The 13,518-nt window shown below is 34.7% G+C and overlaps 1 protein-coding gene and 1 long non-coding RNA gene across 9 annotated transcripts; both read right to left on the reverse strand.

Annotated features, from left to right (window-relative positions):
* Positions 1-1,067: 1,067 nt before the first annotated feature.
* LOC146942818 (uncharacterized) lies at positions 1,068-6,743 on the reverse strand. 8 transcript variants are annotated; one of them, XR_015032872.1, is made up of 13 exons: positions 6,634-6,743; positions 5,885-5,990; positions 5,452-5,614; positions 4,487-4,867; positions 4,241-4,304; positions 4,065-4,130; positions 3,744-3,845; positions 3,521-3,641; positions 2,661-2,936; positions 2,018-2,092; positions 1,742-1,819; positions 1,543-1,632; positions 1,068-1,428 (listed from the first exon to the last, which is right to left on the reverse strand). It is a non-coding gene; the product is annotated as an uncharacterized LOC146942818 (long non-coding RNA). The 8 variants fall into 8 exon arrangements; XR_015032870.1 differs by having other exon boundaries at positions 1,742-1,906; XR_015032868.1 differs by lacking the exon at positions 1,742-1,819.
* A 2,363-nt stretch (positions 6,744-9,106) lies between these two features.
* Positions 9,107-12,399, reverse strand: LOC146942819 (Zinc finger (C3HC4-type RING finger) family protein). Its single transcript, XM_085756906.1, has 3 exons — positions 11,643-12,399; positions 9,469-11,554; positions 9,107-9,225 (listed from the first exon to the last, which is right to left on the reverse strand). The coding sequence occupies exons 1-2, from the start codon at positions 12,018-12,020 to the stop codon at positions 9,638-9,640; spliced, it is 2,295 nt and encodes a 764-aa protein (XP_085613032.1). The 5' UTR covers positions 12,021-12,399; the 3' UTR covers positions 9,107-9,225; positions 9,469-9,637.
* Between the last annotated feature and the right edge of the window lie 1,119 nt (positions 12,400-13,518).

The raw sequence follows: 13,518 nt of genomic DNA on the forward strand, positions 1-13,518 counted from the left end.
GATTACATATTAGCTAATATTATAAAAGCGAGCGCTACTGTCATAAAGTTACCAAAAAAGGGTTAACACCAATATTCACATCCTACAAAATGAACCAAAGAAACAACATCCCCAAGTGAAGATAATGTAGGATTAGAGTCAAGGTGATTCGTCAAAATGGCGGATATTGAACAACGAAAATTAATCCACAAGAAGAGTTTGCGGATATTTGAATTTGTGTCTTCAACACGGGCGTCCATCACGTATTATTTTGGTAGCCCTTGATATATTTTCTGACAGCTTCATCTTAACATGTTTTATTTGCTTGAATTAATCTCTTTACCTTTGGTGCTTTTTTATTAGACAAAAAAATAAACTTGTAAGTTTTTGAATATTTCATGCTTCTAGATAATAAATATATATCACTGAAAATTCATTTCGTAGCTTCTGCACAACCAGAAAATTTCCAGTAGTAAAAACATTCATTTCATCAATGATATTAGTATTATATAAAGAATTCAAGTTCCACAAACCAATTGTTCACAATGCTTAAAGAATACAATATAATATCTCAAGTGATCTATATCTATTTATGAATGAATATTTTTTGAAATCATGAAGTTATCCTCCCCTAAAGTTGCAACAGGAGCTTTTGTAACTCAAGAAATTAAGTTATATGGGATGCAAAAGATCTAACAAAAAATATTATCTTTGATGGACTTGGTTCAAAAAGCAAACCTTTCATGCATTATAATTAATCTTGTAGATTAGCCGTTAACAACTTGCATATATTCTATAATGTCAAACACATAGCCCTATATAGTATAACTATAAAATAATTCATGTGGTTTAATCAAGTTGTATATTTAATTGTAACCAGCTAACTGCCTTCAAACAAAACATTCACAAACATAACATAAGTAATATAACTATACCATATACAGACCAAACAACAAATTTCTATCGGCTCATCTTGTTACAATTCATAGGAAAATGAAACACGCAAGGAAGGAAAGGAAAAAATTGCTTAATAAGAGAGGGAGAGTAAACTCAGAGTAGCTGCAATTTTGCAAACACAAGGGAACAAATTATAAAATTAACCATATAGGATATCTTTATACGGAAATAAACGCTACACTGTTTTTCAAAAATCATTTCATCAGACACACCACTATGTTTAGCCCAACAAAGCTAAAACAAATCCATGAAGGACATCACCAAAGGTTCTACCACAGCACATCTCCAAACTTATTACTGCTGAGCACACTGTACTCTTTGAGCACCACCAGGCATCTCATCATCTTCATCATATGCCTCTTGCTGAGCTTGCTGCCTTCTTCTTGTCTCTTCTTCAATGTTGACATCATGAAGTGTTGTCTCCTCACACTCATCCAGCTCCATGTCTGTCAACTGTGATACAGGCCTTGCTGGCAGAATTGTCTCCAAAGCCTTAACTTGATCAAGAGTTAGAGACTCAGGGAACTCCACAGTGAGATAGTTGAATATTAATCTACTTAATATTCATATTAATTAGCTAATTCATGAATATTAATTAGCCTTAACTGTGAAGATTTTCTTATTGTTTGTTTACGTAATTCATGAAAGGTCTCTGGTACATTGGCATTCCTTCATCATTGATTGCCTTGTAAGAATCTGCAATAACCAAAAATTGGAAGTTTTAGTACCAAAGCCAAACAAAATTTCAATCACTCAAGAATGTTTTGACAATGCAGTAAACCAGATGTCAGAGAGTAAAAAACACCTTAAATCTCAAATCCTGTAGAAGCATTTGATGTCGCCCTTGGTATTATCAAGTTGGGTTTAAGTCTCAATTTTGTTTCTTTTCAATAAGAATTTTCATATATTAACAGGACAACAATACCATAAAAAATTAAAAACACAATTATGCACAAACAGTATAACCAATCTGCAACAACATACACATAAAAGAGATTGCATAAACTAAGAATCGCTAAAAATTTAGAACTAAAGGAATGAAACAAAATTAACAAAACAAATTTAGAACCACAAAACTTACTTGCTAACAACTCCATGGCAGACAAATCAATCACTAAAGTAGCCGTTGGAGCACGTAAACTTCTTTCACTCGATTCTGCAAATAAATTTAAAGAGAAATCATTAAAAAATAAACATGAAGGGAGGATCCCATTGTCATAAGAAAAGAGCATATAATTAAATAAGTAAGCTCTTGTCATTTGAAACCACTTCTTGAAACTAAATGATACATGGTAGCAATCATATAAGCAAATGTAAATTTTGAACCAATATCAATAACATATTAAGAAACCACTTGTCATTATAGATGTGACTAACAACTATCTATTTCATTGTCTACTTTGAAGCAAATCTCTCTGCTAGTAACCTCCTTCACAGGGATTCCTCAGTATTCAAATTCAAACTCTCACTATAACCTTGTAGTTATAATCAGACTACAATAATTAACTATAATGTCACTATAATAAATTCCTTATGCTTGCTTGATTGTATTTTTAGTTAAGAATAATACTTTTTTTTTAGGAGGTACATGCACCTTTACAAATTTGTTAGAAAAAATTATACAAAAATTAGTGCTTGCATATAGCAAATTAGATAAGAACTGTTCAGAATATCATTATCATGCTATGTTAGTGTTAGTTATTGACAGAAGAAAGATACCATACTTCATTGTTTTGATTGATGACAAATCCTCCAATTCCGGCTTGATGTGACGCATTTGCAGGAAGCATGCAAGGTCCTTCAGGAATCCAGTAAGTTAACATCACATATCCTGGCTCTGCTTCAGCCTCTGGCAGATTTGGGGCGTCAAACACTTTGCAAACGCGCTGTTCACCTTTTCCCTTGCTGAACATCAGCCTTATGGTGGCTGCATGAGCTAGCACATGCCCCCCTGCTGGTTTCTTTGAATCAGTAATGAACATAGATTTGACTCAATTTTCCTGCATGAAACATGTCAAAATTCACCCAAAAACAGTCCCCAAACAGCCCAAATCAGTTTAATCATCAAAACCCAAGAACAAAAACATCCAACAACAAACAAAATCAGAAAAATGTCCTAGATGCCAAACATAACAAATCAAATACTCCAATTGACCTAATGGAATAAAACTTTTCATGTCTAAGCTGCTCAACTTATTAAACTGTTCAATCATATCATATTTTCTAATGCCTTTCTCAAAGGTACTTCTTTGATGCTGCTATCTCATGCCAAACACAACGAACTGAGAAGCAAAAGAAAAAATAGCATAACATCCTTAGGAAGGAAGGTCTAGAAAAGCTAAAGTCAATTGTTTGGAATAAACATGAATCTAAATTGAAAAAAGAAGGTTGAAGATGATGAATAACTGATACACATTGAATCCAAGATTGAGTTAAACTATTGTGCTGCAAATTTCTTCCATTGATAAAAAAACACAATACACCTACAAATTTTTTGTTCTTAATCATTTTGACCTCAACTATTTCCGTCGACAAATAAAAAATACGATGCTATATCTGATTAAAATCTAAGATGGAGTCATACCTGTTGGTTCTTAGATAGCTTTTGCTGGTCAATGTTATGGTAGTAGGACCATAGCTTCCACTTGGATACTAAATCACACGGACCAGCCATTACATATTCTTTGCAACTTAAACTCGAATAACTACCCATTCCATTGCCACATTAGAATGAAAGAACAATGAAGCATCTCTGTCCACAAGTTTTAAGTAGTGAAAGAAGCTTCAACCATGACAAATGCTCTTACAGTGACTACTCCAAGCGATGTCTCGGCTGCAAAATTCATGACAGGAGCTTTGGTGGTTCCGTTGATCCGCATTAGTTCCCTTGAAGAAGCTTGATAATCTTGCTTTTAGGAAGAAAAAAAAACATATAAAGAAGATATAAGAACTTAAAGCTCAATAATTCAACGATGGAAATAAAATCAGATTATGAAATCAAGAAAAATTGTAAAGTGGATAACAAACATGAATATATATATTGATGCAACCATTGCAGGAACAGAAACAATAAGAACTTGCCATGTGACTGAAACCATTATACAAATTATCAACAAAATTTCAATTACCAAAGATGCTACAAAGGTGATGGAAAAAGGTATATCAAAGTCCAAAATACTCAAATCTGATGACGCCTGCACAAGAGAGAATTTCTCCAAACATGCAACCCAATATAAGTATATGAATTAACTAATCTATAAAACTACAAATTCAACACAAAATAGTGAAAAGTAAATATGTATACTTCTACATGGTTGTGTTCTGCCTCTGCTCCTGTTTATTATGCTTAGCTCAACAACTTTGTGAACCTACAACATAATAGAGAAAAACACAATTTAAAATCTCAATTTTTAATATTGAGACATTTCCTCAAACATCTCATGACCACAATTATACTTCCAATAAAGGACAAATTAAGGAAGCAAGTCCACATAGCTTTGAGCAAATGATTTGAATTCAACTTGCAATTTTCACTCTTTTATTTTATTACATGATATATCCAAGTGATCCTTGCACGTTTCAAGACCTCATGGTCCAATCATATCTCAAGTTTGTTAAATGTACCACGAGAAGCATGAGAATGATGCCAAGGAGTTTATCTCCAAGCAACTTTTCCATCACTTCCTGCACTAATCTTGTTACCAGAAACCACCAACTCTAAACACCATAACTCATCTCATCCTTTCATCTTCACCTTCACCATCTTCTCATTATTGTTATTACTATTCACATCCCTTTCCCCTGCAGAAAACTCTGAATTTGCCATTTTCACTTGTCCCATTGCATACATACTATCCACTGAATTCCATGCTCTTTCTCCTCCCACTGCAGCCACATACTGTTTCATTATATATTTAGCCATTGAAACGTCCTGCATAATCATAAAAAACATGGTATTTAATTTTTTCAACATTGTTATAATAAATTTAAATTCAAATATACAATTTCTTGTTTTCGTTTTTAGTATTTGTGAATTTACCACTTTTTGGTTTTGGTCATCGATGTTTTGATTCAGTACTTACAAAATTTACTCTTATTGGAATTGATCCATGTAATATTCATTTTAGTCTATATTTTGTAGGACTAAAATCAAATATTTTACATATCACAACATCAATTCCAATACGAAATTTTTTTGTAGCCCTGTGTATGGCAGATTTCTGAGTTGAAAATTAATAATGAGCTGGGAAGCGTGGTTTACAGGAAGCATTTCACAGACAGTGTCAAGGTGTCCTAAAGAACTATATCTAGGTTATGATGATATTCTAAGGAAACTTTGTGACACTTGTACATGAATATATTCCTCTTGTCTGCAACAATAGATTTTCTATTATATAATATAATAAATTTATGGAGAATATGGCAGCAGAACATAAGGATGCCAAAGTTTAAATAAGGAAAACTATCCATGATCTAGCCTCATTTTGTTTGTCTAAGAAAAGAATTTGGCTATACCTCACATTTTCACATCATAATATGATGAACATCTGCACAGATTGAAGGCTTCGGAAACCAAAACCTCTGCATCAAAAGTAAGCTGGAACCTCAATGATTTGCATAAACACACTGATAAGATTCTTCAGTTGCAAACTATATAACACTCCTTGGCATACAAATCCTGCAAAACATGTGTGGGTGAATTCTAGAAGGCCATCAATTTTTAAGTCATCAAATAAGCAACTCATGCATCACCAATTTTAGTCAATTTCACAAACACCTTGTGTGCAATTTACACCAAGTGAGATTTAATCTCAAAAGATTCAATTTCTTCACAAGTTACATGTATAGAGACATCACAAACAAAAACGGAATCACACCAAAAACAAAATCACAAACAATTTCCTAATTGCAAATCAGATTCAAAACAACATGAACACAAAATATATACCTCTTTATTCTTATTCTCAATCATGAGCTTAAGCCTCAAAATCTTCTCCTCTTGCTCCTTATTCACACTCAGAAGTTCCCTCTCACTCCTCTTGCTCCTTGTTACACTAAGAAAATTAAATGATATGGGTTAAACTTGTCGATTTTATAGAAATTTCCCAGAATTCAAAGAGTGTACAAAGAAAAAATCAATAAACAACCAAGCCAACAATATCAATTTTAACAAAATGCAAAACCCCTAAAATCACTAAAACAAAACATTAAAATCAACAACCAACTACAAAAAAAGAAAAAATCAAACCCATATAGGTATTTGTACCAATCTTCAACTCAAACACCCAAATTAGATTCAATCAAAATTAAAACTATAAACTTTGGTATCATAAAAAAATCTTGTATATCTTAAAAAATTATTCCTGAACACACATGCATGCATTTCAGAACAACAATACAAATTTCTCTCTCACAACAAACCAAGTATTTCTTTTCTCACAAATTTCAAACTTATATTTCATGTATACAAAACAGAATCAATAAACAACAACACAAAACCAAGAATCAAAACGTCAATTATAATAAAATAAAAAACCTTTTCTGAAAACATGCAAGCAAAGTTCAAACCAAAACCCAAAAAATTTCTGGAAAATGAAAAAAATAACAGGAAAACCCTTTTTTGGAAAACCAAAACCCAATTGAACATGCATAACATCGATTGATGATTTTCAATTGATCAAAGGAAGAGGAATTTACCTTCAATGAAAGACTAAAACGAAAATTTGAGGAAGAAGGAAAGGAACGAAAGATAGGAGCAGAAGCAGATGAAGGCTTATTTTTTGGTATACGATGGAATGGGTTGGAGTGATTTTTTTGTGTAAAATCATACCACTCCATATATATAGGGGGAAAGGCAGCATTTACCAATTTACAAAAATACCCCCACAAGGGTAAAATTGTAAAAAAAACGGCCATGAATTTTCCTATTTAGTTTAGTAGATTAACACCAAACAATTAGATTCACATATCAATATATCAGGTAATGATTATATATAATTCATGTAATGTCCGTTTACTTTGATGAAATGAGAAGAATCAACACATGTGATTGAATAAATCCTCCTCTAACGGGTCGAGGCCTCCTTCCCCTTCTTCGAACCCCGATTCATATTTTTCATAGAGAAATCTATGATCAAGGATAGAACGAGATCCATTTTGAATCATATTTATGGGATTCCTTGGTCGGGCCTAAGAAGAAATGTTACTCCATCATTATCAAACGGACTTCCTGTCTGTGTCTTTCTGATTTCCCTTCAAATTAAAAATGGAAGAACTATCATATTTGCTCTTCAAATAATAGAGTAAGGCTAAGTGACATAATAATACTCCCTCCGGTCCTATTTATAAGAGAAACTTGAGTCAACAAAAGTTGATGTATCTAGTTAAAAATTTAGTCCAGATACATTAACTTTTGTTGACCTAACTTTCTCTTGTAAATAGGACCGGGGAGTAATTAATAAGCATGACCCCCCTCAATCGTGTCTTGACCGGTGTTGTTGTTGTTTATGTGGTAGCTAGCTAAGTAAGGCTCCTAGTAATTACTTACTACACAACCAAGAATAAAACCAAAAGAACACAGGGCCTGCCAATAATCACAAAGGCCTAGATAGTGATGGATTAGACAACTGAGACACTTATTGGGCTCCACAACTGTGCTCTCTACTTAAGATCCTGTTTTGATGCAAACTACCTTAATTAAATTGCCTCCCACCCCCTCTCTCTTATTTATTTTGCACAAAGTAGCTGAAAATTTGTTGTCAAACAGAGGAAGCTAAGCTTGCTGATTGAGACGGACCATGAAACGCTTTCAATGTTACAATCAGTTGGCCTTTGTATTTATGAACAGCCTCTAACCTCGACTTTAAACCCCATTCATATCTATCTAAAGGTGCTTGTAAATAGAGACTTTGAAGATACCACTCCTTTGAGGTAGACAACAAAAATATCTACTAAACAAACAGAGAAAGACTCCATGAAAAATAAATGTTAGGGATGACTTTATCATCTATAGTACTAGAATTTAACTATTTATAATCTAGAATTCATCTCAAATCGAATCAGCACAGCGAAACAGAAGTAAAATACGATGTTCTAACCATTTGGATTAGGTTTACCTCTTAAGTTAGATAATCATAAAACTCAATTTCATGCAAAACATTCACTTACCATAACATAACATGCTTTTAGAAATCTTATTTCTCACAAAAAAAAGCATCATAATTTCCCCGCTCCTTTAACCACAGATATTGCAAAGCACATTATTAGTACTCCCTCCGTTTCAAAATGAGTGTCGCTTTAGCCAAAAAAAATTGTTTCAAAATAAATGTCACTTTCACTTTCCAATGCAATAATTTTTTCTTTTCAATCGTACCTTCCAATTAATACTCTGCACACTACTTCCAAAGTATTACTTTTAAAACTAATCGATAGTTAATAAGGATAATTTGGTAAATGAACCATTCTCTTTCTTTTAATCATTGCATTTCTTAATATGTGTGTAAACACCTAAAACGACACTCATTTTGATACGGAGGGAGTATTTTTTTTTTCTTATGATGATTTCATTTTAACAATTTTGGGACCCTTCCACATATTTTGATTCTAAATTGTTAAGGTAAGGTATTTTCAAATAAAAGATGGGGGAAAAGCATCAAGTTGCCACGTAGGATGTAATCATTCATTCATCATTGTACTCTGTCATGTTAGCCCCATCCCTACCGATCCGCTCCTTAATTATTTATCCCCACAGACATCCACTACATCAAAAACCACAACCAAAATCCTCAATATAACTAAAATTGCAAATCAGACAAAAAACATAAAATCATAAAATCTCCCATGTCAATACGTCTAGTAGTATATGTGTATGAAATGATTCTATAAAATTGATATTGCCAATAAAAGATGGATACACTTAATTTAAAAATGAGTTGGACAATGAGTTTGAGAGTTAAAATCAACTATAACATCAAAAGCTTTAGTTTAGTTTGTAATTTCAAATAGAATCTATTTTATAAACAAAACAATCAAACATGAGATGCTAATTAACTATACACTTTAAATCAATTTTGACTCCTTTAAAAAATGAAACCAAACATAACTAGTTCTGAGTTGGAATGGATTTTGTGTATATCAGTATCTCAAGGACTATGATCTTGAAAAGGGATGATGATGAAAATTGATCACATTATATTAAAAACTAAAAAGAGAAGACAAAAAGATATGACGGTTACGCCAACCAATCAAATTCTCCCATTTAAAGGTGGGCCATACACTCCATCACATAATCTTAATCATACTCCCTCCGTCCCGGAATAACTGACCTATTTTCTAAAAAAAAGTGTCCCAAAATAACTGACTCATTTCAATTTTCAATACAACTTTCATCATTCCCAATACAATATAACACTAAATAATACTACTTTTATCATTCCCAATACAATATATTTCACTTTCCCCTTTATTTATACACTTTTCTTAATCTGTGTGAAAAATCAAAGTAGGTCAATTAAACCGGGACGGAGGGAGTACTATCTTCTAATGCACAAAGGGCCGCGCCGTCTGCTACCACCTTGTCTCCATTCCCATCCCCAATTGTTTTCTTCCTCTAATTATAATAAGTTCTTTACATATTTTTCAAAAACAAAAAATTAACAAAAGAAAACAAATTTATTAAACCCAAAAAAAAAAAAACATGTAATCAAAACCTAGCATTTTCGAAACCATGTAAGTCACTGACTTTATTCAAAGACTTCTTGACCATAGCCATCTTAGCCAGCTTCTCGGCCGCTCTCCAAGCTGAAGTAGGTGTAAGTGGCTCACCATTTTCATCCACCATATTTTCGCACCCTCTTCTTCTTTGCATCATCATTTGTTGCTGCTGAGCCTCAACTTGAACCTGTTCTTGCTGTCTCCTCCAATGAAGCTCCGCCAGCTCAGCTTCCAAGCCACGAACATATTGCTCAGCTGAAGTTGAGCCAGATTGTATCAAAAGAGCACGAGCCGAAGCAAGTAAATGATGAGCACTTGTGAAGTCACTGTTATGATCTAAAAGCCTCCTTGACTCAGCTATGGCTCGTGTTGTTATGAAAAGATTCCTCAACCTTTCGATCCTTGTCCCTGTTGATCGTATATTCTGAGATTGATTCTGAGGTAGTTGCACTGTAAGTCCCTGTTCTCTGCCGTATACTATCTCTTGACTTGCGGGGTCTTTATAAAGACACCTTACCGTCATCACATGGTGGGACCCGTACCCTAAAGCTGACGCTGGAACTCTCATCTCCACCAAAAGCTCTCTTTCTTCTTCAGCGTATAAATCGCCGAGCCGTACGGCTCCTAAGCTCAACAGCGTGGGTCTTCCACTGCAAGAGTATATAGCACTGATCTCGGCGGCCCGGGCCGGATCATCAGATTGAAAGCCCAGTTGAACTCTTAAATCCTGAACCACAACACTCAAAAGACCGCCAACACATTTTGCAAATGCATCCTCACCCGGTTCATGACTATAACCGCTTTTGCTACCAAACCCAAACGCATGAACCGGAATTTCAATATGAGCGAACCGGGTTGAAGAAGCGTGGTTGTACATCTTCCGTTGATTTTGATTTTGATTCTTAACCTTTTCATCTTGACCGTCGGATAACAGCATGACGCTAGCAACCGGGTTTCTTTCTCTACGATCCTCCAAAACTGTAGTTGCTTTTCTCAAAGCTTCACTAACACTGTTACCTTCACCGGTAACAAGCCGGTCAACGATACGCCGAGCCAAACGTTGACCCTGAGCCGTCATTCTTCTCAACGGTAAGAGCCGTTTGGAAATAGACGAAAAAGCAACAATTGAAAGCCTATCAGAAGGACCAAGAGATGAAATAACCAAACGCATCGCGCGTTTTAGCATGTGAAGCTTTGCGCTGGACATGCTTCCACCAACATCGAGAACAGTGACAAGATCTATCGGAGCTCGCCGTGAAGGATCAAGTGTGCTGGTTCCGCCGCGGAGTGGCGGTGGTGCTTTTACTTTTAAAACCAAAGCGTATGTTTCGTGTGTTCTGGAAACTGATACGATGGCACATTCTGGCATTAACTTCACCTGAACAGTTCTTGAATCACCGACTCCGTCGCTGGTTTGAATGTCATCGGAGTACGTTTTGTTAGGGGTGGAAGTAGGTTTTGCGTTGACGAAAAATCCTTGAAACTCGCAGTTGTCATCATCTTCTTCCTCTGCATTTTCATCTGCTTCGGGGATAGTGTTAATCCTAGAAGTTGGAGAAAGGAGTAGAGGCTCGTCATCATCGTAGGATCTTATTGATTCAGAATGATTAGTTTGTTGAGACTGATCCACGTTCTTGGTTCTGATAACAGGAGAGGGATTTTCTGTAGTAGGTATTTTGTGGTTTGGAATTGCATTGGGAATTTCTTGTGAAGAAGAGAGATTCTTGTGCGCCGCTAGAAGAGGAACGTCTTTCCATGTGGCGTTGCAGACAGGGCAAACAAGGGTAGCATGGTTGCGTACATGTGCTGCTATGCAAGGGAAATGAAAAGCATGTGCACATTCTGCTGTGTATATTGCCTTCCCCTGCCCCGTTTTCACGCTGTTCAAACAGATTCCACAGCTACTCTGAATGAATCAAACAATAATATCAGTATCATTATTTGGATCTCAATAACATAGTAAAAAAGGAATGAAAAAAATTATATATACATACCCTGAATTTGAAGCTGTTTTTGAAGAGGGACAACTTCAAAGGAGAGCGAGGAGAAGTTGGATTTGATATTGAGTTAACTCTAGGAGACTTTGTTGATCTTGGGGTGCTACTTTGAAATCTGGGGCTATCATTTGTTATTTGAGAAGCTGCTTCAGTTATTGTTCGACAACGAAGACTTGGACTAGAAACTGGTTGAGATTTAGATTGGTGCAAACGTGGAGTTGAAGGATTACTACTACCACCAGAAAGAAAACTCAATCTAGCACAGCTTCTTGGACTAGGATTTGGACTTCCGTTGTTATTGTTCTTATTATCTGATATGGTAGATTCAGGGTCTCGTGTACAAAAGGCTCTTCTCCACCCAGTACCCATTTTCATTCACGAAAAGGTATTGCACTTTTTCTTTCCCTTTTGTTTTAGACTTTGAGAAGAGAAAGAAGAAGATACGTAAGAGATAAAGAAGTTTTGTTTGTTTTGAAGAAGGAATGGATCTAAAAGGTGACGCAGAAGACAAAGGAATTTAGTTTAGGGAGCATGGGATCAAATGAAATAAAAGCAACGAGACAATCTTAGAGCCATATCAAGATAATAAAAATAAAAATAAAAATAAAATAGAATGGCTTCAAAGTTCAACGAACTAGACTTTGGTTTTTGCATATATTGAGAAAAGCAAAGAGATCCCTGCAGTTAAACGCCTCGAGAGAGATCTATTCTCCCCTCTCTCTCTCTCTCTACCTGGCTGTTTGTATTTTGTGTACAAAAAGGGAAGGCTTTCGTAGTCTGCATATTTATATACTCATATTTTAGTAGTGTCACCATTTACCTACTTTAATCAAAGATTATTTATTCTACTAAATTAATCGGGTTTACTAATTACTCCCTCCGGTCCTATTTACAAGAGACAATTTACTTTTTAGATACATTAAATAATTTATGTATTTGGTTTAGGTTCTTGACTAGATACATACATTATTCAATGTATCTAAAAAGTCAACTTTCTCTTGTAAATAGGATCGGAAGGAGTATCATGTTAACGGCCACGTGTTGGTTGGTTTTTTTAAACTAATTTGGTCAACGCTCCCACTCTAATTATTGATCATCAATTAATCATCTCAATATTTATGTGACCAATTAAACATGGATCACCGACCCGTGATGCCTCAAGTTGATCTTGATCATAACCAAATACTCCAGTAATGTATGACCTGCTTTGTGCAGCATCCATGCATATCATGATTAGTATCACCACCTTGTGGGCCAAGTCGTGACACCTCTGTAAGAACACGTGCCTTACTATTCTCAAGTTTTGATTTGATCTCACTTTATCCATCGATATTAATTTAACACAAATACATAAAATAAATGTGTTACTACACAAATGTTATTTAAGTTTGAGGCACAATTTTTTTTACCGTCAATGTTGTTAGAATTTCAAGAGATTTTTAAGTCCTTGTTTTAGGGTATTGGTCATGTGATTTTGTAAAGTTTAGTTTTTCTCAAATCTGCCGTGTTTCACCGTAGTTTGAACAAGCTCCATCATAGGAGTTGTCAATTCCACCATAAACGAAACAAGGATTTGAATCCTCTTATGTTTAAATCTTAAAACTAAAACTCAATTAACTCCATTATATGCTTGAAGTTCCTATAATGATGCATTATTGGGCATTGGCTGTTTGATTCGTCACATCCTGGTCGCGATTAATGTAATATTATTCACAAAACATACTCCCTCCGTTTCACAATACTTGTCCATTTTAAAGAAATTACACATACCAAGGAATCAAATAAATGTTGTCATTTTTGATGAAATTCTTTGTGTTTTTTCTATAATACCCTTACTCATTTATTATTTCATTCTATTATTTCTCTCTCTACA

This window comes from Medicago sativa, chromosome 3, assembly GCF_051527215.1.
Source record: "Medicago sativa cultivar Bolivia chromosome 3, Bolivia_mono, whole genome shotgun sequence".
In the NCBI taxonomy this organism is placed as follows: domain Eukaryota; kingdom Viridiplantae; phylum Streptophyta; class Magnoliopsida; order Fabales; family Fabaceae; genus Medicago; species Medicago sativa.

Excerpts from the sequence above, each read along its gene's own strand:
- LOC146942819 (XM_085756906.1), bottom strand. The coding sequence starts at position 12,020 with ATGAAAATGGGTACTGGGTGGAGAAGAGCCTTTTGTACACGAGACCCT. Across the intron at positions 11,555-11,642 it reads AAAACAGCTTCAAATTCAGG|AGTAGCTGTGGAATCTGTTT; the intron begins GTATGTATATAT and ends TGATTCATTCAG.